Source organism: Scyliorhinus canicula, chromosome 7 (genome assembly GCF_902713615.1).
Source record: "Scyliorhinus canicula chromosome 7, sScyCan1.1, whole genome shotgun sequence".
NCBI lineage: Eukaryota > Metazoa > Chordata > Chondrichthyes > Carcharhiniformes > Scyliorhinidae > Scyliorhinus > Scyliorhinus canicula.
Genome location: NC_052152.1, coordinates 130,181,008 through 130,207,110, shown reverse-complemented (window position 1 = coordinate 130,207,110; position 26,103 = coordinate 130,181,008). Strand labels below are relative to the sequence as shown.

Here is a 26,103-nt window from a genome sequence, read left to right as displayed (position 1 = left end):
AGGATGAGGGGACATTGACAGTTAGGAACTTCTACATAGACAACAAGCTGACAACACTAGAGGAACTGACAGAGAAGTTCTAACTGACATGAGGAAACATATTGAGATATGCAAGTCAAAAACGTCTTACCTAGGAAAACAAAGACATACCCAAGATCACCGCAACAAATATTAGAGGACCTACTGGACCCAGACATTCTAGGGAGGGGAAACTGCGGGGACCTGTATGGACGACTACTGGGAAGGGTACATTCACCACTGGACGAGACAGGGAAAAATGGGAGGAGGACCTAGGTTTGATATAGGTGGGGACTCTGGAGCAAAACAGGGGCTGGTTTAGCTCACTTGGCTAAATTGCTGGCTTTTAAAGCAGGCCAGCAGCACGGTTCGATTCCCGTACCAGCCTCCCCGGACAGGCACTGGAATGTGGCGACTAGGGGCTTTTCACAGTAACTTCATTGAAGCCTACTCGTGACAATAAGCGATTTTCATTTCATTTCATTTCATTTCAGGGTCAACTCCACTTCCACGAGGCTAAGCCGAATGCAGCTGAAAGTGGTGCACAAAGCTCACTTAACCAGAGCCCGAATAAGTAGGTTCTTCCCAGAATTGGAGGACAGACTGAGTTTAGAGGCAGCACGGTAGCATAGTGGTTAGAACAATTGCTTCACAGCTCCAGGGTCCCAGGTTCGATTCCCGGCTTGGGTCACTGTCTGTGCGAAGTCTGCACGTTCTTCCAGTATGTGCGTGGGTTTCCTCCGCGTGCTCCGGTTTCCTCCCACAGTCCAAAGATGTGCAGGTTAGGTGGATTGGCCATGATAAATTGCCCTTAGTATCTAAAATTGCCTTAGTGTTGGGTTGGGTTACTGAGTTATGGGGATAGGGTGGAGGTGTGGGGTTGGATAGGGTGCCCTTTCCAAGAGCCGGTGCAGACTCGATGGGCCGAATGGCCTCCTTCTGCACTGTAAATTCTATGAAATGTGAACAGTGCCAAGGAGACCCGGCAAACCAGGGCCACATGTTCTGGTCATGCCGCAGACTTGTTGGTTCTGGACAGCCTTCTTTGAGGCGATGTCCAGAATGAGGATGAGGATGGAGCCATGCCTGGGAGTTGCAGTCTTTGAGGCATCAGAGCATCAGAACTTTTTATGGGGAGGAGGGCTGGCGCCTTGCCTTTGCGTCCCCAATCGTCTGCTAGAGAATCCTGCTCGGCTGGCAATCAGCAGCATCATCTAAAGCTGCGGACTGGCTGTCCGACCGATCGGAATTTCTCTAAATGGAGAAAATCAAATTCACCATCGGGGGTCGGAATAGGGCTTCCACAAAACAAGGGAGGTATTCACCAATCTGTTCCAAGACCTGTTTGTGGCCAACAGCCCATAAGCCAGAGATGGCACGCCATATAACAGGAAGGAGAGGAGCTTGGGAGAGAAGGGAGAAGTCAGCAGCAGGGGACCGAGCTGAAACTAGGCACTTTGAGAAATATAAATTGTAACTGATGTATATAGTGAGTGATAACCCATGTATATAGTTTCTGTGTATGTTCACATTCATCTTTGTCTTGTATGAAAAGAAAAACCAGAATGAAAATATTTTTAAAAAATGTTTCCAATTAAGGGGAAATTTGGCATGGCCAATTCACCTACCCTGCACATCATTTTGGGATGGGGATGAGACCCATGCAGACATGGGGAGAATGTGCAAACTCCACACAGTGGGTTGGGGGGGGGGCTGTAATTTTGTGTTAGACCCTATCTACCCCAGGCTAGATAGGTCAAGCCCTGAATCTTTTACAGAATCAGGGGTGCCTCAGGAATGGAGTGCATCTGGAGAGGTTACATTCGGCTGGCCAGGACTAGTTTTGGAAAGCTGGGAATACAGTGGCTCACAATTGTGCCTCGGTTTCACAAGTTGAACCTGGCCAGTCTGGCATAGGGAGTGAACATGAAGAGGTGGGATGCCCTCCCGTCGTCTTTGATAGCTCTCTTAGTTTCCTGGGTTGCTGGCTGGAGTGTTGAATTTGTCAGGACTACAGGAGGTGAGGAAGGCTGATGTCTTGGCCTTCGTCTCTCTAATAGGAAAAGGTGTTGTCTCTTGACGAGATAGGGAAGATATCAGAGATGTCTGGGAGGATAGTAGCGGCGGAGAAGGCTTCGCTGGAAGAGGTAAAGTGGAAATGAGAGGAAGAGTGGGTTTGGTTTGGTGGGGTGGGTTTGCAGAGTGAGGTTCTGCATAGGGTTTGCTGCACCTCCTCGTTGGTGCGGTTAAGTTTAAGACAGTTCAAAGTGGTGCATAGAGTGCATTTGACACGAGTACCTATGAGTGGGTCCTTCCCAGGGGTAGAGGATAGTGAAGGATAGATGTGTGTATTGTTCAAGGGGACCAGCGAACCACTTGCACATGTTTTGATCTTGCCCCACGATGGCTCCTTTATTGAAACAATGTCGGAGATTTGGGGAGTTAGTGTGGAGCCGTGCCCAATGGTGGCAGTCTTTGGAGTGTTGGACTTGTCAGGGCTACAGGAGGGGAGGAAGGCTGATATCTTGGCCTTCACCTCTCTAATAGCCTGGAGGAGAGTCTTGCTCAGATAGAAGGCACCGGCACCGCCTAAGGACAGCAAATAAAGGGGGTGGATAGTCAGGGGATACTTATATAAAAGTTGTGTAAATGTGCTAGACTATTCTATGTGTGATCATGGACACATATTTATGAATAAAAATATTTTAAAAAAAGATCTTGATGCCATATTCGGCTGATTGCTGCCCTGAGTTCAAGAGGGTGGTAATTAGCCAGGTTGGATTGGTCCTCATGTATACAGGACGTACCTGGGCAATTTTGAACATTGCTGGGTAGATACCAGTGTTGTAGCTGCACTGGAACAGCTGGTCTAGGGGTGCCGCAAGTTTTGGAGCACATGTCTTCAGCACTATTTCTAGAATATTGTCAGGGCCCATAGCCATTGCAGTACCCAGTGCCTTTGGCCGTTTCTTGATAGCACATGGAGTGAATCATGTTGGCCAAAGACTGACATCTGTGATGCTGGGGGCTTCGAGAAGGTCGAGATGGAGCATCCACATGGCATTTCTGGCGAATGTTGCAGCCTTATTCTTTTCACTGATCTGCTGGATTCCTCCATAATGGAGGATGGGGATATTTGTGGAGCCTCTTCCTCCAGTGTTTAATTGTCCACCACCATCCATGGCTGAACATGGCAGGATTACAGAGCTGTATAATGAAAGTGTGGACAATGAAAGCCATTTGAAGCTTCGCTGATAGATCAGCCAGCTTCTCCAGTAAATAGCCGGACTGAGGTTCAATCCCTCAGATGTTGAGTTAGCTGATTGCAGACAGAAGTAGAATGAGCGAGGGAGTGTGAGGACAAGGGAAGAACCAGAAGTTTTACCTCTTTGGCTCTCTACAGTAACATCTACTGTGTATATGTAGGAATCAGATGTATCTGAGCCACTCTCAACCACAGTCATGTAATTTGCCAACATTCAAACCTATAGCTCACATGTTCCAGAGTCAACACAAAACCTATAGAACTCAAAACATAAAACATAAGACAAAAAACATAAATCTTCAATAAAATAGCACCTGGGGACAAACTAGCGGACAACAGAAATATTCTCCCACCATAGTACTATTTTAATTTAAAATGAATATGGCAATAAACTGCAGGAGGGTGTTCCCTACAGAAACTAGCTCTTGTTGCACCTGTGGCAGAGCACCCATTACTGGAACCAGCCCTTTCCAAAGCTAAAAGAGCATCCTGCAGCTATATCCATAGGAGAGGAGCCCCTTAATTCAGCTGGTTCCAGTGAATAGCTGTCCTGAGGTTCAATCGCTTATATGTTCTGAGTTAGCTAATTGCAGACAGAAGTAGAATGAACGAAATAGATAAACAGCTCTTGCCACCGCTGCCTCAAGAATGCCAAATGCTTACAACTTACATGGTCAAAAGTTATCTTCATTTATTACTATTATTCAGGTATCTATACAGAGAGTATGACACTTGTACTTACTTTTGACCAGTCATAACTTGATGAATAGGCAAAGATGTTTCCGTTATTATTGAAGCAGCAGGCAGCTATTTGCTGGTCAAGCTGCTCTGATGTTTTGAGCTTTGTGCGAGCGTCTTTGTCCCAAAAACTGAACCTACCATCGGATCCTACTGTGGCAAGAGTGCCATGTATCGGGTGGAATGCAATTCCATTCACCTGGGAGATACGGTAAAGGAAGAGATTTTTCAATAGCAATTTGGAGTAATGGGACACCACATTTGCACCAAATCATTGGTTACAACTTACCACTTTAAGACTTAATTGTGGAATCTGTACGGTTTCTATAATACATTAAAGGGCCAGATTGAGTCTCAGGCTTTTTAAAATTTAATTTAAGAGTTGCCCACAAGTAATCACACAAGTGAAATATGTTTGGTGACAAAGATGATTGATGAGGAGAGGGTGATGGATGCTGTTTACATGGACTTTAGTAAAGCCTTTGAAAAGGTGCCTCATGGCAGACTGGTATAAAAGGGGAAGTCACATGGAATCAGAGGCGAGGTGGCAAGATGGATCCAGAACTGGCTCGGTCACAGAAGGCAAAGGATAGCAGTAGAAGAGTGGTTTTCTGAATGAAAGGTTGTGACTAGTGATGTTCCACAGGGATCTGTGCAGGGGCCTCTGTTTGTAGTACATAAACGATTTGTAGGAAAATGTAGCCGGTCTGATTAGTAAGTTCGGGGATGGCACCAAGGTTGGTGGAGTGGCAGATAGTGTTGAGGATTGTCAGAAGATACAGCAGGACATATGTAGGTTGGAGATTTGGGCAGATAAATGGCAAACGGAGCTTAATCCAGACAAATGTGAGGTAATGCATTTTGGTAGGTCTAACATAGTGGGGAAAAATACCGTAAAATGGCAAACATCTTAGGAATATAGAAAGTCAGAGAGATCTGGCCGTGCAGGTCCACAGATCTTTGAAGGTGGCAACACAAGTGGACAAGGCAATCAAGAAAGAATACGGAATGCTTGTCTTCATTGGGCGGGACATCGAGTATAAAAACTGGCAAGTCATGCTACAGTTGTATAGAACCTTGGTAAGGCCGCACTTGGAATATTGCGCACAATTCTGGTCCCACACTACCTGAAGGATGTGGAGGCTTTGGAAAGGGTGCAGAGGAGGTTTACCAGGATGTTGCCTGGTCTGCAGGGTGTTAGCTATATGGAGAGGGGCAATTTAGCATGGCCAATCCACCCAACTTGCACCTGTTTGGATTGTGGGAGGAAACAGGAACACCCAGAAGAAACCCACCCAGACATGGGGAGAACATACAAACTCCACCTAAGGTCTGAATCAAATCCGGTCCCTGGCGCTGAGGCAATAATGCTAACCACTGTGCCACCTTAAACCATGTCCAGTTAAAGATGGCTGAGCAAGTTGCATCATTGGACTAGCACCTGCATGCCTCCTGCCCTAGTCAACATATTAAAAGACAGAAATATTCGAGGAATTGTAATTTGAAATAAGTTACAATAATTTATCTTTGGGTGGTACAGTTTTGATCAAGTTTGATTAATTTAGGTTAATTTTCTTTTAGCTCTTATGATTGTCTAACTGACATTCAAAGATAAATTATACAAAAGCAAAATACTTCTTTCAATTTTATAGTATCCATCAAATAGAGAAATACTCAGCTGGTCAGGCAGCATTTACAGAGAGAAAACAGAGTTATTATTTAAGGTCGATAGCCTTTTATCAAGATTAGGAAAAATTAGAGATGGAACTAGTTTCAGCATGTAATAAACCAGGGAACGGGCAGGGGCTGGTGAGAGTAGGGAAGGTCTGCAATGGGGCGGAAGGCTGGAGCGATTAAACAACAGACACCTTGATGGTGAAAAGCAAAAGGGAATTACAATGGGATAAGATACAAAATGTGTCTAGACGAGGTGGAAATGCCAACAGCAGCATCACGGTGAACAACTGCTGTCCCCTAAAATGGAAGTGGTTGATCTGAAGTGGCTGAACTCAATGGTGAGTTTGCCAGCTTGTAAAATTTCTAACTGAAGCTAATGGCTTATGTCAATCTTCCGTGGAACAGTGGAGGAGGCCGAAGGCAGGGTCAGAGTGGGAATGGGACAGTGTGGGAAAATAAGAATTTTAAGCTCTTGGTGAGTTTCAGACTAAGTGGAAGCATTGGCAAAGTGATCACTGAATCTGCATTTGGTCTCTCGATGCAGGATGGTGAGCAGCAGAATGGACCGAGTGGGACTGTGGGAAGGGAGCAAGCACAAGGACACATGTTGCATTTCCTGTGTTTGCATAAGACATTGCTGTGGGAAAGGGAGGGGCAATGGAGAAAATTGAAGAGTGGACAAAGGTATAGCAGAGAGAAAGGTCCCTTTAAAATACTGAAGGAGAAACGGGAAGAATTGATTGGTGCTGGCATCATGCTGGAGGTGGAAGGAAAGGCAGACCGTGTCATTTTAATTACCCAGCAATCTCATCTCTCCGTCCTTGGCTCCTACATTATTCCAATGAATCTGAGCAGAAACTCCACAAACATCACTTCGATCTGTTGATTAGGAATTTAACAGCTTTCTGGATTTAACAGTTCCAGATCCTAACCATTGCTCCCATTTATAATCAGACAGCACATTGCTATTACCATTCGCACCTCTGCTAGACCTACCTTCTGTTTCTTTACTTGTTCCATTACCATCAATTTTCATTTTGCATTATCCCTATTGTCATTTAATTCTTCCTGCCACCATTTTACAGACCTTCCCCTATCGATTTCCCTCTCTCCTTGCTTTAAAAATGTTAATATCCAACTTTTTCCACAGTTTTAATTGATTTGAAATATTAACCTTGTTTCTCTCTCTCTACAGGTGCTGAGCATTTACAGCCAGTTTTGTTTTGATTGAAATTATATTTGATTGAAATGATATACTGACAGACAGCAAGCTTGTGGATGCATTCTACTTGCAGGGAGGCACGATTAATTCAACCAGGTGTGATATGGAGCCAGCACAGAAATGATGTGCCAAACCACCTTCTCTTACATTGAAATTTATTCTGTGCTATCAGGCCAACATAGTTGTAAATCCGCGGAAAAAGTTAGTGAGTAATTGGGTTTACAATTAATGGAGGCAACTGATTATGGCCAGACTGCAAGTGTCAGAGTTCATCATTAGCCAAGCCTCTCCCTGCCCCAATGAGAAAATAAACTACTGCTCTGCAACATAAATATGTGAGGATTTGTGCTTCACAGAATACTTACAGCATAAATATCTTGAGGTCCAGATGTGTTGGTTGTTCCATTAGATCGGTGGCATTTAAAAGTGAAGTTGTCTTTTGCACTATTTGAAAAAAAAGTGTTATGAGCAGAATGTTAAGCAATACCTCAAAAAAAGCTCAAGGAAATGGTCAAAAAACTAATACTTACGGGTTGGGAGGGTTTATATAATGAATGGCCACTCGCCCCTCAATGCTTCCAAGTGCAAATCCTGTTGGCTTGTTCTGTTTATCTTTAAAGATGGCAACACATCGATGCTGAAAAAGATGTTTACCGAGTATTGAGGATATGATCTTCAGTGTAAATCGAACAGATTACGTTCTTGTAACTTGACAGATTTATTTTATTTATGGACATTTGGGAATAGTAGGTGGTTTGACCAATGCTGGCAAGATCCAAGTTTATTGCTCATCCCTCACTGTCCTACTTAAACACTGCCATTCACGTGGTGAAAGCTCCCCCCCTTGGCAGAGTGTTCCAGTGTTTTCACCCAAAGACAAAATGACAGCCTACCTCTAAGCTAGGACAGGGAGAGATTTGGAGGGAAATTTGGGGTGATGGTGTTCTCGTGCGTCTGTTGCCCTTCTGGATGGTGGAGGTTGTGATTGAATAAGTGTTGCCGGAAAAGCTTTGCTGATTTGGGTTGGGAGTAGATGGCGATAGGTGAAATTTTAGAAACAGATAGTGCAGTTGTCTTCATTGAAAATCGGATACTGGGGAAAACTATTTTTTGTATTGAATTAGCTTATCTTATATTGCACAGAAACTAAGATTGACCAAAATAACCCTCCGTAAAGGAACCAAAATACATTCTGGGATTCTGCTCTGAATCCCTCTCCAGTAACCTTTGCTCGAGCTGCATGTCTGCATCGTGGGCCATGGTAGGATAGTGCTCTCCAGAGTCAAATTCTCTGCCAAGTCTTGTCACCCAAGCTCAGGTGATGATGGCCCAATTTAGTAAATTATTTGATAACAAATATCGATATGCTATGTGCAATACTCATGGATTAATTCCCCAGTGATGGAATTTATAATGTAATACATGAATGCACTTACAAGGTATTTAAGACAGTCAACCACATGACAACTGCTCCAATTGATTTGCCTCAGATTTAAAGTATTTCTTACAAAAAGTATTGGATCTTACAGATAAAAGTCCAGGCTGAGTGGAAACAAAGAATGGCTAAAAATAAACATGGGTATTTGTTAAAAATATATCAAGAAACCAGAAGTTCTACGTAACAAAGAGAAGCCGTTGCAGCCGTTGAACACAGCAGCAGGTGCAATGGGGTTGTGTAGACCTGTGCATTCATCTAAATTAATAGTGGGAAGGGCACATTTCCGGCTGTTGGGACTGCTCCCTTTCTCCAGCAGTTAGGTGCTGCTGTCATTGTACCTGATGCTTGAGAGGAGAGTCTATCCTTTTGAATTCGGAGGGCTGGTTCTCAAGCTGGTAGACTATCAGGCCTCTCTCTGCAGTGGCGACTACAGCCATAGGATACAACTATCATATAAAAGAAAGAGAAAGAAATTAAGGAAGCTCGCATGTCCATTTACTGAAGTAACACAATAAAGCTTTTTTATATTTCACCGTTCCCAATCCCTTGTCCAAAAGGCTTCTTACTTCATTCTAATACTTTCCTATAACGTGGAGTGGAAATTGAACACTCCGACAGTCTCCTGTGCAAAATGCATTGTAGGTTAACAATAGAATAACTGGAGAAATATGTGCACTTTCCCATCATTTACTGAATCACCATATTTAATTGCTGCACAAAAATATATCAACCTCAAGTTTGTAGAAACATTTTCACAACTTGACCACTATATACATACACATTTTTTAATTTCTCCACTTCATAGTTAAAATTACACATTGGAGTAAAGAGTTCTGTTAGAATTCTTTCATTGTATTGGTTCAGAAAAAATATATGGAATTAGTCAAAAGCTAACCAGCAATCAGTAAGGCAGCAGGGGCAAAGCCACCTCCTTCTTCTCCCACGAATATCAGTACTGTTTGAGTTAATGCTCCTGGATTGAACCCAAAATGTCAGTAACAAGTCAGGTTCTACTACGCAAAGAATAAAAGGGTAATCAGAGAGCAATATGATAAATTGTCTAAGTTCACCAAAGAACGAGGCTTTGGCCAAGCATTTTTGTTTTAGAATTACAGGTGCAAGATTTGAACTTCAGTCTGACTGAATTTTGAGTTGACATCCAGTGGGATACTCAGGGGGGCTTCACCATTCATTCCCCCCTCCCCTTACGCTGACAGGGTTGTGGAAGTCCATAAAACATACCCACCTACCATAGTGGATGAACCATTCTACCAGCTGGTATAGTGTTCATGGATGTTGTGTAATGTAAGCTACCTACCACATCAGCACAGTAACACCTCTCTGGTAGCTGCAACGTCAGCATGGGATTCGGAGAACGCGTGTCCCAGAACTGAAATACAAGAGAAATAATTAATATCCCTGTCGTATTATAGGCTGTTCATCACCTAAAGACATGAGCTCAAAAGTGGTTTAACATTGCAGCCTAATTCATGAACATATTTCAAGGAACTGGCTAAATCGTTGCCTGTATCATGTTTCTCTTTTTCGTCCCTGAAACTACAGACTTTGATCAAACTGAAAACACCCCTTTTTTCTGTTTCAGTGTTTGCTGGTCTTCTTACCAATGTAATTCTTTTTTAAAGAGGTAGATAGGCCTCGTTGTTTGTATGGCAGGGAAGGTAGCTAGGATAAGGAAAGCGGTGCTCCAAAAGGGGCGGCAGTAGGAGGAGTTGGCTTTTCCAAACTTGTTATGCTATTACTGGGCAGTGAATGCAGAGAAGGTGTGGGGCTGGAGTAGGGAGACAGAGGCTTTCTGGGTGCGGATGGAAGCGGGTTCTTGTAAGGAGTCAGGGTTGCGGGCACTTGCAACAGCGCCACTACTGTTCGTCCCAGGGAAGTATTCAGGTAGTCCTGTGGTTGTAGCCACGCAAAGATTTGGAGGCAATTCCAACAACACTAAGTTGAGGGCAGGCTCGAGGGAGATGCTGATAAGAGGGAACCATGGGTTTGAGCCAGGGAGAACGGATGCAAAGTTCCGAGGATGGGAGGAGAAAGGGGCGAAGAGGTAAATTATTTGTGTTTGCAGGGGCGGTGCGCAAGCTTGGAGGAGTTAGGGTGAAGTTTGGGCTCCAGCATGAGGAGGGCTTCAGATATATGCAGGTGTGGAACTTTGTGAGTAAAGTGTTCCCGAACTGTCCGATGATACCATCCTCTTCGTTGCTGGAGGTGCTGTTGGTGATGGGGATGGAGGTGGGGTCATTTTGGCAATTTATGGTAGGATCGTGGCGGAGGATAAGGTGTCCAATGAAGGGATTAAGGCCAAGTGGGAGGAGGAGCTGGAGATGGCGTTGGAGGAGGGATTATGGTATGAGGTACAGCAGAGGGTTAATGCCTCAAGCCTGTGCACCAGGCTGGGGTTGATTCGATTGAAAGTGGTGCACAGGGCGCACTTACTGAAGGCGAGGATGAGCTGGTTGTTTGCAGGGGTGGATAGCTGTGAGCGGTGTGGGAGGGGTCCAGATAATTACGTTCACATGTTCTGGTCCTGCCCAAAGTTGGAAATTTTGGGGGTCATTTAAAAAAAAAAAAAATTTAGTTCGGGATTGAACCTGGGATCTCGGCGCCGTGAGGCAGCTGTGCTATCCACTGCACCACCGTGCTGCCCTAGGTGGTCATTTTGCAGCACCATGCCAGAGGCTCTACACGTGCATTTGGAACCTGGTCCCCTGGAGGCCATATTTGGGGTGACAGACCTGTCGAGGTTTCAGACGGGTGGTCTTAGCCTTCATCTCGTTAATCACTTGCAGACAGGGCCTGTTCAAGTTGAGGTCAGCTTCATCCCGTGCTTCAGTGTGGCTGGGCAATCTAATGGTGTTCCTGCATTTGGAGGTGAAATTTGCTGAGAGGGGGAGATGAGATGGAGTTTGTTTACCTGACACTTTGGGAATCTGGTTGCTGTCAAGGGGTCGGGGGTTGTGCTTATTTCTTGTAAAAATATTACAATGTGAATAAAAATATATATATATATATATATATATATATATTTTTTTTTTAAACAGCCCTGGTCTAATGTACTGGCCTAGGCCTCTCCCTTGATGCTCTGTGGCATAGCCCGTGATATCATTTTGATGACAGTATGAAGTCTCACAACACCAGATTAAAGTCCAACATGTTTGTTACAAACACGAGCTTTCGGAATACAGCTCCTTCCTCAGGTGATTCACCTGAGGAAGGAGCAGTGCTCCGAAAGCTAGTGTTTGTAACAAATCTGTTGGACTTTAACCTGGTGTTGTAAGACTTCTTACTGTGCTCACCTCATTTTGTTTGGGACAGAGCTAAAGAAGGTTCCAAATTCTCTCTCCCTGAAGGGTGTGGATCTGGAAAATCCCAGTTTGGAGACTGTTTTTTCCTCAGCTTAGCTAGTAAGCACTCTCAATGAGACTGTTTCTCCAAGTCAGGGTTTTGTTGGAGCTGTAGAGCGGAGCAGAATCCTTTTGAATCTCACTCCCAGAAGGGGTGAAATTCTCTCTCAAATCATAGCTGAAACTCCCTTCAGGTCAACAGAACAGTTAGTAGGGCAGCACGGTGGCCAAGTGGTTAGCACAACCGCCTCACGGCGCTGAGGTCCCAGGTTCGATCCCGGCTCTGGGTCACTGTCTGTGTGGAGTTTGCACATTCTCCCCGTGTCTGCGTGGGTTTCGCCCCCACAACCCAAAAATGTGCAGAGTAGGTGGATTGGCCACGCTAAATTGCCCCTTAATTGGAAAAAATAATTGGGTAATCTAAATTTATTTAAAAAAAAACAGAACAGTTAGTGAGCATTCGAAACCTGAAGATAAGAGTTGGGGGTTTGGTGGTGGGGGTGGTAGTGGAAGGGAAAGGGTACATTCCAGATTCCCCTCCCATTAAAGGTACCAGACCACTCGAAGGCCTCGCGAAAACTGTTGCTCTCACATTCTATTTAATGGAGGCAAGCTGTTGGTGAGTCTGAAGTTGAACACATAATCAGAGACAGAGCAGACCTGAAGTGCATCTTCTGAGGGAAAGCTCAGCTCAACACAAGTTGAAGCGTGTCCCTAGAGGGGATCCCACAGCTTGAGTATTCCGGCTTGAAGATCAAAACCAACTGATGGTTATCAACATCTTGCACACTGAAGGGATCGCTACCAAAAAGGCCACAACCCGTACAGTGAAGATTCTCAAATCTCTTTTACTTTTAATCCCTGTTATTTATGAACCTTCGCTACCCCCACCATGTGTCTGTCTTGCTTGCGTCTGGGTGGAGGGTGGGGCAGGGTTTGGGGACTAGCTAGACCACTGTTTCATTCTTGCCATTTTCTGTTCATCTTGTTCCTTATTACAAATAATGTTTTTTAGTGTTTTACTTCCAAAACTGGTGTCTGTAACTCATTGGAGCAGTTGAGGATCAAAGGTCTCAGGAAAATACACAAATTATTGGTTAATTCACTTATGTTTGGACTCTGGGGTCTGTGGGACTGGAATTGACTGCGCAGTCACCCATCGTGTCATTACATTTCAGACAAATACTTTCAAAGGTTTAACCTGAGTTATGAGTTGGTCAATCTCAGGAAAGACGGGTGAAAGCGCTAACATTGGGTTCGGTGTTTCTGGACTCACATCTCATCATTACCCAGCTACTGTTAGATGGAGCAGGCTCAAGGGGCTGAATGGTCTACTCCTTATTCAAATATACATCAAAAACAGAAGCAGCATACATACAATACTCACTGGCTTCTTTATCAGGACAAAGGCAGCAGACACAAAGAATCACAATCACCTCGTACCAACCTAGCTTGGACACATATTTTTGTTCCTTCATTGTCACTGTGTGACTACAGTATTACCCCCGCCTAACAGTACTGAGTGATTTCACCACATTGTCTCCAGCAGCTCAAGAAGCAGCTGACCACCACTTTCTCAAAGGCAACCTTGTGAATGACTTTTTGTTTTTACAAATCATAGCAGTCTACCCTTAATACTCCAAGCTGTTGAATAGCAGAATATACTACATCTACAATATTAACAGAGTCAGTTCATACCTTTAATGTCTTGTCCCAGCTTCCTGTCATTACACAGCTGTAGTTAGGTGCTTTGATCCAGTGGACAGTTTTAATGGGGGCATCGTGCTGCAGTTCAAATAGACATCATTACCAGTGTTGTACTATTTAAAGATGACAAAGTTCTCCCAAAGTCATGCGCCAATTTTACTTGCACCTCCTCAACAGTAAGAAAGTACAACCTGATTCCCCCTGGTCTCCACAGAGAGATTGCAACTCTGATTCTTTCATGCTGACTTATTGTTACAGAGCCACTTGTCAAAGTTCTGTAAGGTGTTGGGATCCCCAGGTATTGCAGAGGAACAGAAAGAGGCCATTCAGCTCCTCAGTCCTGCAGCCCCATTCAATTAGATCACAGATGTTGTTTACCTCAACTCCATTTCCCAGACTTTGAGCCATATCACTTGGTTCCCTTATCGAACAAGAATCTATCAATAAAATAAAAGCAAAATACTGCGGATGCTGGGAATCAAAACTAAACTAAAAACAGAAATGTTCTGGGGCGGGATTCTCCTGGCCCGAAGCCGGGCCGGGAGAATCCCCACAACCGGGCCACTCCACCCCGACGCCGGCATGCTATTCTCCGCGGAGCGGAGATCTGTGCCATTGGCGCGCCGCCGGTCGCTGTATGCGGCTAGGCCACCGATTCTCGTCCCAGGATGGGCCGAGCGGTTGCTCTAAAACGGCAGAGTCCCGCCGGCACTGTCCATACCTGGTCGCAGCGGTGGGAACTCAGGTGGGAGGCTGGAGCGGGGTGAACCTGTAGGGGCCAGGATCGGTACTCCCAGCGGCCCATGCATGCCATCGTGAAACGCAACGGCGTTTCTGATGACGTGGACACTCTGCCGCCGAATGGGAGAATCCCGTCCCTTGTTTGTGGAGATTTAATGTTTTAAGTCAAATACAATTTCTTAAAATAAAAAAAACTATCAACATTAGTCTTGAAAATTCTAAATAACTAGAAACAACAGCCTTTTTGTGCAGAATGTTCCAGCTTTCTATTACCATTTGTGTGAATTTAGTGCTTCGATTTCACTCCTGAATGGATCTAATTTTAAGATTGTGTCCCCTTGAAAGTTTATTTTGTAACCACCTTATCATTTTAATACCTTGATTTGATAATCTGTTTACAAGCCAATGTATGCAAATTATAGCAGGCATTATTCTGGAGAATTTGCACTGGTACTCCCTCCAAGACTGTCAGAAATTAGGAGTGTGCCATGTTTTCAGCAAGATTTCCAGCTTGCATTTACTCTTGGTCGAAAATGTCCATGTACATTTGTTCTATCTTTGTGCTCTGGTGGAGAGGACAGGTTAGGAGACCACCTGCAGTTTGTTGTCATCCCTTTGATTGAATCCCCTGCTTCTGTTGGAGTGACTTTCCTTCCAATTTGGCCAGTCTGTGGGAGGACTCTTGCTCTCCTTCCAGACAGCAGGATTTACACTGGAACTTGCCAGTAGTGAATTATGGACATCAATCCGTGCTATGCCATTCCATGGCTATTGCTGCTCTCCCATGTTATCCCATTAACACAGGCAAAAGTTAACACCTCACAGACACAGGACAGTCTAGTTCACGGTTATTACAATTTCAGCAGGCATTATGTTTGCGGACTTTCTCGTTTTTAGAAAAGATAGAAGAAAATAGAAAAAAAGTGAACGAGGGTGTCCGTTGCTTCATAAGTATCTTGACCCGAGTACATTAACAAGTATTGCCAACATCTTACTGGCCACTTACTTGGGCAATCTGTATTGCCTGGTTACTGTTGAGGTCCCACATCTTTGCAGTTTTATCACATGATGCTGTGACCACCTTGCTCCCATCCTTTAAAAAAATGAAAATGCGTTACTGCACAGGGTTAACGGGAGACACATGTCAATGGAAACAGCTCTTACATATTACACCACAACAAAAAAAAAACAAAAGAACAAAGAAAAGTACAGCACAGGAACAGGCCCTCCGGCCCTCCAAGCCCGTGCCGACCATGCTGCCCGTTGAAACTAAAATCTTCTACACTTCCTGGATCCGTATCCCTCTATTCCCATCCTATTCATGTATTTGTCAAGATGCCCCTCAAATGTCATTATCATCCCTGCTTCCACCACCTCCTCCGGCAGCGAGTTCCAGGCACCCACTACCCTCGGTGTAAAAAAAACTTGCCTCGTACATCTACTCTAAATGTTGCCCCTTGCACCCTAAACCTATGACCCCTAGTAATTGACCCCTTTACCCTGGGAAAAAGCCTCTGACTATCCACTTTGTCTATGTCCCTCATAACTTTGTAGACCTCTATCAGGTCGCCCCTCAACCTCCGTCGTTCCAGTGAGAACAAGCCGAGTTTATTCAACCGCTCCTCATAGCTAATGCCCTCCATACCAGGCAACATCCTGGTAAATCTCTTCTGTACCCTCTCTAAAGCCTCCAAATCCTTCTGGTAGTGTGGCGACCAGAATTGAACACTATACTCCAAGCGTGGCCTAACTAAGGTTCTATACAGCTGCAACATGACTTGCCAATTCTTATACTCAATGCCCCGGCCAATGAAGGCAAGCATGCCGTATGCCTTGACTACCTTCTCCACCTGTGTTGCCCCTTTCAGTGCCCTGTGGACCTGTACATCTAGATCTCTCTGACTTTCAATACTCTTTAGGGTTCTACCTTTCACTGTATATTCCCTACCTGCATTAGAGCTTCCAAAATGCATTACCTCACATTTGTACGGATTAAACTCCGTCTGCCATCTCTCCGCCCAAGTCTCCAAACGATCTAAATCCTGCTGTATCTTCTGACAGTCCTCATCGCTATCCACAATTCCACCAACCTTTGTGTCATCTGCAAATTTACTAATCAGACCAGTTACATTTTCCTCCAAATCATTTATATATACTACGAACAGCAAAGGTCCCAGCACTGATCCCTGCGGAACACCACTAGTCACAGCCCTCCAATTAGAAAAGCACCCTTCCATTGCTAATATCTGCCTTCTATGACCTAGCCAGTTCTGTATCCACCTTTACAGCTCACCCCCTGATCCCATGTGACTTTACCTTTTGTACCAGTCTTCCATGAGGATCCTTGTCAAAGGCCTTATTGAAGTCCATATAGACAACATCCACTGCCCTACCTGCATCAATCATCTTTATGACCTCTTCGAAAAACTCTATCAAGTTAGTGAGACACGACCTCCCCTTCACAAAACCGTGCTGCCTGGGTCACATTGAGACCCATTGAGTCACTAATACGTCCATTTGCTTCCAAATGGGAGTAGATCCTTTCTCGAAGAATTCTCTCCAGTAATTTCCCTATCACTGATGTAAGGCTCACCGGCCTGTAGTTCCCTGGGTTATCCTTGCTTCTTAAACAAAGGAACAACATTGGCTATTCTCCAGTCCTCCGGGAGATCACCTGAAGACAATGAGGATCCAAAGACTTTTGTCAAGGCCTCAGCAATTTCCTCTCTAGCCTCCTTCAGTATTCTGGGGTAGATCCCATCAGGCCCTGGGGACTTATCTACCTTAATATTTTTCAAGACGCCCAACACCTCGTCTTTTTGGATCTCAATGTGACCCAGGCTATCTACACACCCTTCTCCAGACTCAACATCCACCAATTCCTTCTCTTTGGTGAATACTGATGCAAAGTATTCATTTAGTACCTCGCCCATTTCCTCTGGCTCCATACATAGATTCACTTGCCTATCCTTCAGTTGGCCAACCCTTTCCCTGGCTACCCTCTTGCTTTTTATGTACGTGTAAAAAGCCTTGGGATTTTCCTTAACCCTATTTGTCAATGATTTTTCATGACCCCTTCTAGCCCTCCTGACTCCTTGCTTAAGTTCCTTCCTACTTTCCTTATATTCCACACAGGCTTCGTCTGTTCCCAGCCTTCTAGCCCTGGCAAATGCCTCCTTTTTCTTTTTGACGAGGCCTACAATATCACTCGTAACATAGCTTGCATAAACCCTCTTTGACTTAAGTGTATATAATAACTCCCATTAAGTGTACATTTTATTTTATGTAACGTGCTTAAAGAACCCCTTCCAAAGTGAGTTTACACTATTTCCCAAGGGCTGCAGGCCCATGAGAACAGCATCAACCCTACATATTGCGTGGCTTACAGGAAGATTGCTGGCAGGCCGCCTTCTTGAACCACTTGTCCGTGTGAGGAAGGTATTCCCACAGCTGACCCAGCAACCATAAAATAACAGAGATATGTGGCTTAACTGGGATGGTGTTCAACTTGAAGGCAATGGTGCCCCCTCCAATGCAACTTCTGCTCTCGTCTTTCCAAGCGCACATACTCATGTATGCCTTGTGCTTAAAAACCCCGTTCCCTGTCAAAGAAACTTTAACAAGCTACCACAATACAACTTGTAGACAATACCAGAGTAACCATGATGCTGTGGTGGTGAAGGGAGTGCAAAGTGGTGGTTGGACTGCCAATTAAGTGGACTATATTGTCCTCGATACTATTGAACCGAGTTGCAGTTACATCCATTACACTCGTCTCTCGCCTTGGAAGTGGCGGAATATCTTTCAGATTGGGGTGGTGAACTACTTGCCACTGGCCTCCGACATGGTCAATAGTACCCATGGCAGTGACATGGCTGGTCCAGTTCTTTCCGATTAACCTATCTCCCAGGTTGATGATGTTTGGGAATATCATGGAGAAGTGAAATGTTAAAGGACAGCACGGTGGCGCAGTGGGTCAGCACTGCTGCCTCACGGCACCGAGGTCCCAGGTTCCATCCCGGGTCTGGGTCACTGTCCATGTGGAGTTTCCACGTTTTCCCCGTTTGCATGGGTCTCGCCCCCACAGCCCAAAGATGTGCAGGGTGGGTGGATTGGCCATGCTAAATTACCCATTAATTGGAAACAATGAATTGGGCACTCTAAATTTATAAAAAAATATACAAAATGTTAAAATGTAATGTTAAAATGTGCAAATTACAATCACGAACTATCCAATTAATCACACCAACCTTCTCTTTCACAATTACTCAGCAATTTCTACACCAAATTTCACAGAATCCCTACAGTGCAGAGGAGGTAATTCGACCCATTGACTCCGCACTAACCCCCCCCCCCCCCCCCCCCCCCCCCCAAGGAGCACCCCATCCAGGCCCACGCCCCTGCCTATTCCTGCAAACCCAACTCATCTTTTGGACATTAAGGGGCAATTTAGCATGGTCAATTCACCTAACCTGCACATCTTTGAACACTATACTCCAAGTGTGGCCTAACTAAGGTTCTATACAGCTGCAACATGACTTGCCAATTCTTATACTCAATGCCCTGGTGTCTGTCATTGGGAAAATGTTAAGAGTCCATTATAAAGGATGTAATAGCAGAGCCTTTTTTAAAAATAAATTTAGTGTACCCAATTATTTTTTCCAATTAAGGGGCAATTTAGCGTCGCCAATCCACCTACCCTGCACATCTTTTGGGTTGTGGGGGCGAAACACACACAGACACGGGGAGAATGTGCAAACTCCACACGGACAGTGACCCAGGGCCAGGATTCGAACCCGGGTCCTCAGCGCCGTAGGCAGCAATGCTAGCCATTGCGCCACCGTGCTGCCTGAGCCATTTCTTTTTAAAGTTACTATCAAACCTGCTTCTGGGATTTTGTCAGGCAGATTTCAGATCCTAAAAATTTGCTACACAACAAACACTCTCACCTCACCTCTGGCACTATTGCAAGTTACTGTAAATCTGTGTCCTTTGGTTAATGCCACTTCAGCAGCTAAAGTTCCTCCCTACTTAAATCCTTCACCCTTTGGGGTGTCTCTCCAATCTCCCTTCACCTTCCCTGTTTCAAGTACAATAATCACAACTTTTTCTAGTTTTTCCATGTAACTTAAGTTCCTTATCTCTGGGACTATTTGAATAAATCTTCCATGCACCATGTCCAAGGCCGACATCATTGCTAAAGGGTGATGCCAGAACTTGATGAATACTCCAGCTAATGATTTCTAAAAGTTGAATATAACTTGCTTGTTTTTTTGCACTCCATGTTAAGATTTTAAAGCAAAGGATTCCATATGCTTTTCAAACAACCCTATCAACGTGCCCTGCTACCGTCAAAGATTTATGTATGCGAACCCTCAGGTCTCTTTGCTCCTGCTCCTACACCAAAATGTATCACTTTACACTTTTCTGCATTAAATTTCATATTCCATGTATATACACATTTGATCAGTTTGTCTACAGCCTCCTGAAATTTATTAACACCCTCCTCACTGTTAACTCTTTCTGAATTTCATGTCATCTGCAAACTCTGACATTAATGTCTTGTGTACCCAAGTCCAGGTTATCATCAAACATCCCTGCTTCTGATCTTACGATGGAGGGAAGGTCATTGACGAAGGAGTGGAAGATAGGTGGACCTGGGGATATTGGAAACTGTCCCCCACGAGGAATCAACACCGTCACAAGAGAAAATACCAGAGATCACCTGTTTGGCATGATAACTAAGAAGGATGCTAGAGTATCAACTTAATTGACTGGTTCCCTCAACCCTGACCATCTGATTGATAAGAAAGTTGGCTGCTTTTAGACCGCTAGTTGCCGTCTGCGAACAAGTGCTTTATAGACAACAGTCCCTTGAGTATTTCTCCTCCATCACATCCACACAGCAATTGAGGAATGGATTGTAGCAGGGAGACCTTTGCGACAATCATTCAAGATGGTAGTGCAAGCAGATAAGGCTATGAAAACGGTTAACAGGTGTTTGGTTATGTACCTTCAAATGGGCATGAATGTAATGCGTGAGAAGTCATTGTAACTAGCAAAATATAAAGGAACCCAGGGAGAAAATGGAACCCACTCAAGGTTTGCCATTCAATTCCTGTTTGAACAACTACACTAGTAATTTCTCTGCTCCAAAACGTAGCCCTCTGCAGAGTCATGACTTGCTCCCATTCGCTCCTAAATTCTCCAAATTACTCCATACTGACTGACTTTGCAAGGCAGGAAGATAGGAAATGAGCACAGCAAGTTTACGAGTTATTTTCCTGACTTGATCTTCTGTAATATGGAGTAGAACAAAATGAATTTGTTACAAATCCATTTAATAAATGCACCTACATCACTCCAACAGACATCCAGCACTGGACCCGTGTGCATCTGCTGAGCCTTTGGGACAGTCTGCCCACTATCCTGAATCTCCCAGCAACGTACCTACAAAAACAAAAACAAAGTTTCTACAACGCTGCATAAAAAGAAAAATATCTACATTGCAATAATGGTACAAGATGGTACAGTAGAGAGACACAAAGCCAAGACCACTGAGAAATTTTGATGAAAGGACACTGCCATTTGGGTGGGCAGCTAATGAGTATTAAAGACTGAAAAACTCTTCTTGGAGGAGTAAATCAATAAAGGAGATTAAGATGAGAAAGTTAATTCCAACCAACATGGCCAATGAGCTGACACAGAGCCATGCCCGCCAGCAGAAATAGACGCGAGGGACCAACACCAAATAAACTGCTTCAACCGTTAAATAAGGATTATTTCCAATATACAAGGTTCCATGCCAAACCATCAGCTGTACCAGCACACTCTCTCACGCATATTGAGGAAGTTACTGGTTTTCAAAGGAAGAATGGACAACATCGATGTTACAGAAGTCTGGTCAGCTCTCAACAATGGCTAAGAGACTGGACTAGATGCCATAACTTTTAAGTTTTAAAGCTGTGCGGAAAGATCAATTCGTTCCAAGAGTGATAATACAAGAAATAGGGCTTGGTTATTTTAAAAACAAACTTTATTACAACGAAAGAAAATCAATTTTGAACTTTTACTTCAGATCTAACATGAACAGATTACATGCAATTTATTAACCTTAACACACTAGTTCCCATTAAACATCACTTTACATAACCATGCTGCTCTCATGCTGCGTACACAGACAGGCCAAGGCAATATTTACATTTATAAAGCAATTTTTATTGTTGGGGACATTTGTTCAGAACCCTGGGAGAAATTCTCCAACCCCCCGTAGGGTCGGAGAATCGCCCGGGAGCGGTGAAAATCCCACGGGAATCATGCCCCGCCGATCGGCGTGCCCTCTGCGCCGAGCCCCCTGCGGCGATTCTCCGGCCCGCGATGGGCCGAAGTCCTGCCACTGAGAGGCCTCTCCCGCCGCCATGGTTTGAACCACCTCTGGTGGCGGCGGGATCGGCGGCGCGAGCGGGCCCCCGGGGAGGGGGGGTGCCCCAACGGTGGCCAGGTCCGCGATCGGGGCCCACCGATCGGCGGGCGGGCCAGTGCCGTGGGGGTACTCTTTTTCTTCCCCCGCCGCCACGGCCTCCACCATGGCGGAGGCGGAAGAGAACCCCCCTACCGCGCATGCGCTGGTGGTGACATCACACCAGCTGACGCACGGCGCATGCGCGAACCGGCGAAGGCCTTTCAGCCAGCCCCGACGCCGGGGGGGGTGGGCGTCAAACGCCGTTGGCGCCGGTTTTGCCGCCAGTCGGCGTGGCGCCAACCACTCCTGCGCGAGCCTAGCCCCCAAAGGTGCGGAGAATTCCGCACCTTTGGGGAGGCCCGACGCCGGAGTGGTTGGCGCTACTCCGCTACGCTGGGACCCCCCGCCCCGCCAGGTAGGGGAGAATCACAGCCCCTTTTCCAAAGCCTGCAAGAGTGGCAACTTTCTGGTCAATTTCCACTGCCTGTAACTGTTCAGAACAGCATTCTTTCTCTCTTTCTAAGCTGTACCCACCCTCTCAAACAAAGGTTCTCCCCCTGAGGTGGCCAGACTTGAATCCATTATCATTATATTGACAGTACCTCAGGCTATGGATGTATCCCTCAGACTTTGCTGTACTCATGGGTTGTTTACCCCTAAATTGCCTGCTACATCTTGGACCCCAGTTCTGGACCCAAGTTCCTAGTATCTCCTTATCATGAGTCATGGAATGCAAACTGCGACTCAACCTTGTAATAAAAAGAGGAGACTTATTTAGTTACCAGGTATCAGTGGCCCCTATGGGTAAATGGACAGAATCATACAGGTAATCTCGAAAACCAAATTAAAAACTCTTCAAATCTCAGTAGAATTGAACCCAGCAGACCATCAGGGAAGCTCAATCGTCCTACTCCAGCACACTCTCATGGGATCTGACTCATCAATTAGTTCTAATGATGGGTCCCAGCAAAAGAGTTAATCTGCATCATTTGCTTTTTGGAGGTTGACTAACCTGCTCAGCACTTACGTTATAAGCTCTTAACCTCAGGTAGAAAGTTTTTTTTAAAAATCCATATTTAACTGATCAAAATCAACAACTTGCATTTCTATAGCACCTGTGACATAGGAAAATCCGAAGTGTTTCACAGTCACAGGAATGAGACATGTTTAAACATCAAAATTCAGGGAATTTAACAAAAGCAAGAGAAGTTTGTAATAGCAGACAACCTCCCTCCCTTACCTGAACCCAGGGAACAGCTGAGAAATTCAAGCAATAAATTAAAATTCACCGGATTGGAAGTGCCAGAGTCTGCGAGGGTGCAAATTCGTGAGAGCAATTTTCCCCTTTAGTTGTAGGTGACACCGATGCCTGCTGTTATTGGACAGTTTTTTCCTTAGGTCAATCCTTATCGGTACTTGGTTATCATAGAATTTACAGTGCAGAAGGAGGCCATTTAGCCCATCGGGTCTGCACCAGCCCTTGGAAAGAGCACCCTACCTCAGCCCATACCTCTAACCCATCTCCAAACCTCCACCCTATCCCCCTAACCTTTTTTGGACACTAAGGGCAATTTAGCATAGCCAATCCACCCAACCTGCACATCTTTGGACCGTGGGAAGAAATCCACGCAAACAGTGGGAGAACGTGCAGACTCCGCACAGACAGTGACCCAAGCCGGGAATCGAACCTGGGACCCTGGAGCTGCGAAGCAACTATGCTAACCACTGTGCTACCATGCTGTCCCTATTGGAGCTGTGATACAGCTCTCATCGGTTGTCATTGGTTGCTGCTGAAGAGGCTGGCCAATTTGACAATGTTCTTTATTCAGCATTAGTGCACTGCAGGGAAGAAACTCTTCGAATGAGATCAAGTTACGGTGCTGGTGCTCATTTTGTTTCGAAGACCAAGGTCGGTCATAAACATGTTGAATGGCAGAGCATGCTTGATGGGCTGTATGGTCAACTCCAGCTCCTATTTCGTATGTTCTAAGTGGGGAACTAGGCTGGGGCACAATGATGTGAAGTGGAAGCTAAGCAAAGAAGAGAACAGCAGAATGGTACAGAGGGCATTACTTACATCGTTGGCCCAGGATCCAGCGATCAGAAAGTTTCCAGGTAACGTAGGAGGACTAAACTCCAGGCAACTGATGCTGTCATCGGGAGGAGACATCACTTCAATATCCTGTGGAAACAACAAACGCTAAACTAGGGCATGGTAATTCAGAATGTTAGATGTAATGAATCATCTTTTCTGCTTTCCACAGAATTGGTTTCAGATTAATGGAACAATTTGTCTGTAATAAATCAGCCTATGTAGACCTTTATATCCACCAACAAGCACATTTTCCCTCCTTTTCTACATATCCCACATCCAGCTGCCCTTCTCCTGAATCTTTCTTTCCATGCAACCAGAGGAAATTTAACAAGCACCCAAAACTGCTGCACCAGGCCATTTGAGACCGTAATGTGACTGTACCTTTTTTAATGCAGTGTATAGAACTTGCTGTGCAGTCATTACACTGGGAAGACCAAACACAGATTATATAACTTCCTTACCGGGCAAAGCTCTTCTGTCTGCAAGTATGGCCCCCACCCCCTTTGGCCTCTCTAACTCCCTCGTCCAGTATCCTTTCATGTTTGGTCTTCTACACTGTTCCAACAACATTCAATGCAAGCTTCAGAAGTACCTTATAATTTGGCTGGACATCCATTGGTCATATCCATCCTACTTCCAGGGAATATTCTCTGACCTGCTTGTCCTCATCTCAAAAGGGACCTGCATTTTCTGATAAAACAATTTCCCCTTCACTTTTCCATATTATATCCTTGCGTGAAAAAGCGCAGATCAAAAGAAATCCTCTCAAAGCGGTCGTAACAGAAATAAGAGTTGCCCATGGTTGAAGAGGTTTTAAAACAACTTTATAAAAATGTACTCAACACCTTATATTTAAATAACACCCTTAACACAGCTTCAGAGGATCATTATCAAACAGTATAAGATATGGAACCAGATTGGGCAATATTAGGAAAGATGACCAAAGGTTTGGTCCGAGAGGTTGGTTTTAAAGGGGCTTCTTCCAGGAGTGAGAAAGATAGAAATTCCAGAGATTGGGACCCAGTTCGCGCTAGCGATCGAACCCCTGGCGATAGCCCTGCGGGATGTGAAAAGCTGGAAGGGAATCCAGAGAGGAGACAGAGAGCACAGAGTTTCACTCTATGCAGATGGCCTGTTCCTCTCTGTCTCAAAGCCAATACTGCAAATACTGAAAGAGTTTGGAACCTTCTCAGACTACAAACTTAACCTGGGCAAAAGCGAGGCATTCCCTGTGATCCCAAAACGGGGAGGATCGGAGCTGGAGGGGCTCCCATTTAAAACGGCCCAGAACAGATTCCGTTACCTGGGGATCCAGATAGCCAGAAATTGAACACAGATCCACAAGTGGAACCTGACCAGTCTGGTGGAGGAAGTAAGAAAAGACCTTCAAAAGGTTCGGGTTCACTCCCACGATGAAGAGGAATGTACTGCAAAGGTTCCTCTTCCTGTTTAGATCCATACCAATCTTCATCCCCAAGGGCTTTTTCCAAAATGTAGACAGCTTAATCATTGTCCGAAACCAAGATCAAGCTATCCCACTCCCTGTCATTGTGGTGTGCTCCATGTGCCGATCCAATAACCGCTTGAAAGTTCCTAAAGTGTCCAACTCCACTATCACAGCAGGCAGTCGATTCAACACCCTAACCACTGTCTGAGTAAAGAACCTACCTTGGACATCCCTCCTATATCTCCCACCCTGAACCTTATAGTTATGCCCCCTTGTAACAGTTACATCCACCCAAAGAAATAGTCTCTGAATGTCCACTCTATCTATCGCCCTCATCATCTTATAAACCTCTATTAAGTCGCCTCTCATCCTCCTCTGCTCCAAAGAGAAAAGCCCTAGCTCCCTCAATCTTTCCTCACAAGACCTATCCTGCAAACCAGGGAGCATCCTGGTAAATCTCCTTTGCATCCTTTCCAATGCTTCCACATCCTTCCTATAGTGAGGTGACCAGAACTGCACACAATATTACAAGTGTGGTCTCACCAGGGTTATGTACAGTTGCAGCATAACCCCGCGGCTCTTAAACTCAATCCCCCTGTTAATAAATGCTAACACACTATAGGCCTTCTTCACGGCTCTATCCACTTGAGTGGCAACCTTCAGAGATCTGTGGACATGAACCCCAAGATCTCTCTGTTCCTCCACATTCCTCAGAACCCTGCCGTTGACCCTGTAATCCGCATTCAAGTTTTTCCTACCAAAATGAATCACCTCGCACTTATCAGGGTTAAACTTCATCTGCCATTTTTCGGCCCAGCTCTGCATTCTGTCAATATCTCTTTGCAGCCTACAACAGCCCTCCACCTCATCCACTACTCCACCAATCTTGGTGTCATCAGCAAATTTACTGACCCACCCTTCAGCCCCCTCC

General features: G+C 45.0%; 1 protein-coding gene across 2 annotated transcripts in view; it reads right to left on the bottom strand.

Annotated features, from left to right (window-relative positions):
- The window catches only part of rae1 (ribonucleic acid export 1), a 48,697-nt gene that overhangs the window by 6,153 nt on the left and 16,441 nt on the right, over positions 1 to 26,103 (bottom strand). For both annotated transcript variants that reach the window (XM_038802928.1, XM_038802930.1), the window contains exons 3-11: positions 23,708 to 23,812; positions 20,526 to 20,618; positions 15,175 to 15,261; positions 13,419 to 13,505; positions 9,677 to 9,748; positions 8,697 to 8,804; positions 7,451 to 7,557; positions 7,286 to 7,364; positions 4,026 to 4,220 (exon numbers count right to left, since the gene is read on the bottom strand). In XM_038802928.1, the coding sequence (XP_038658856.1) occupies positions 4,026 to 4,220; positions 7,286 to 7,364; positions 7,451 to 7,557; positions 8,697 to 8,804; positions 9,677 to 9,748; positions 13,419 to 13,505; positions 15,175 to 15,261; positions 20,526 to 20,618; positions 23,708 to 23,812 (933 nt within the window). The remainder of the gene's footprint in view (positions 1 to 4,025; positions 4,221 to 7,285; positions 7,365 to 7,450; positions 7,558 to 8,696; positions 8,805 to 9,676; positions 9,749 to 13,418; positions 13,506 to 15,174; positions 15,262 to 20,525; positions 20,619 to 23,707; positions 23,813 to 26,103) is intronic.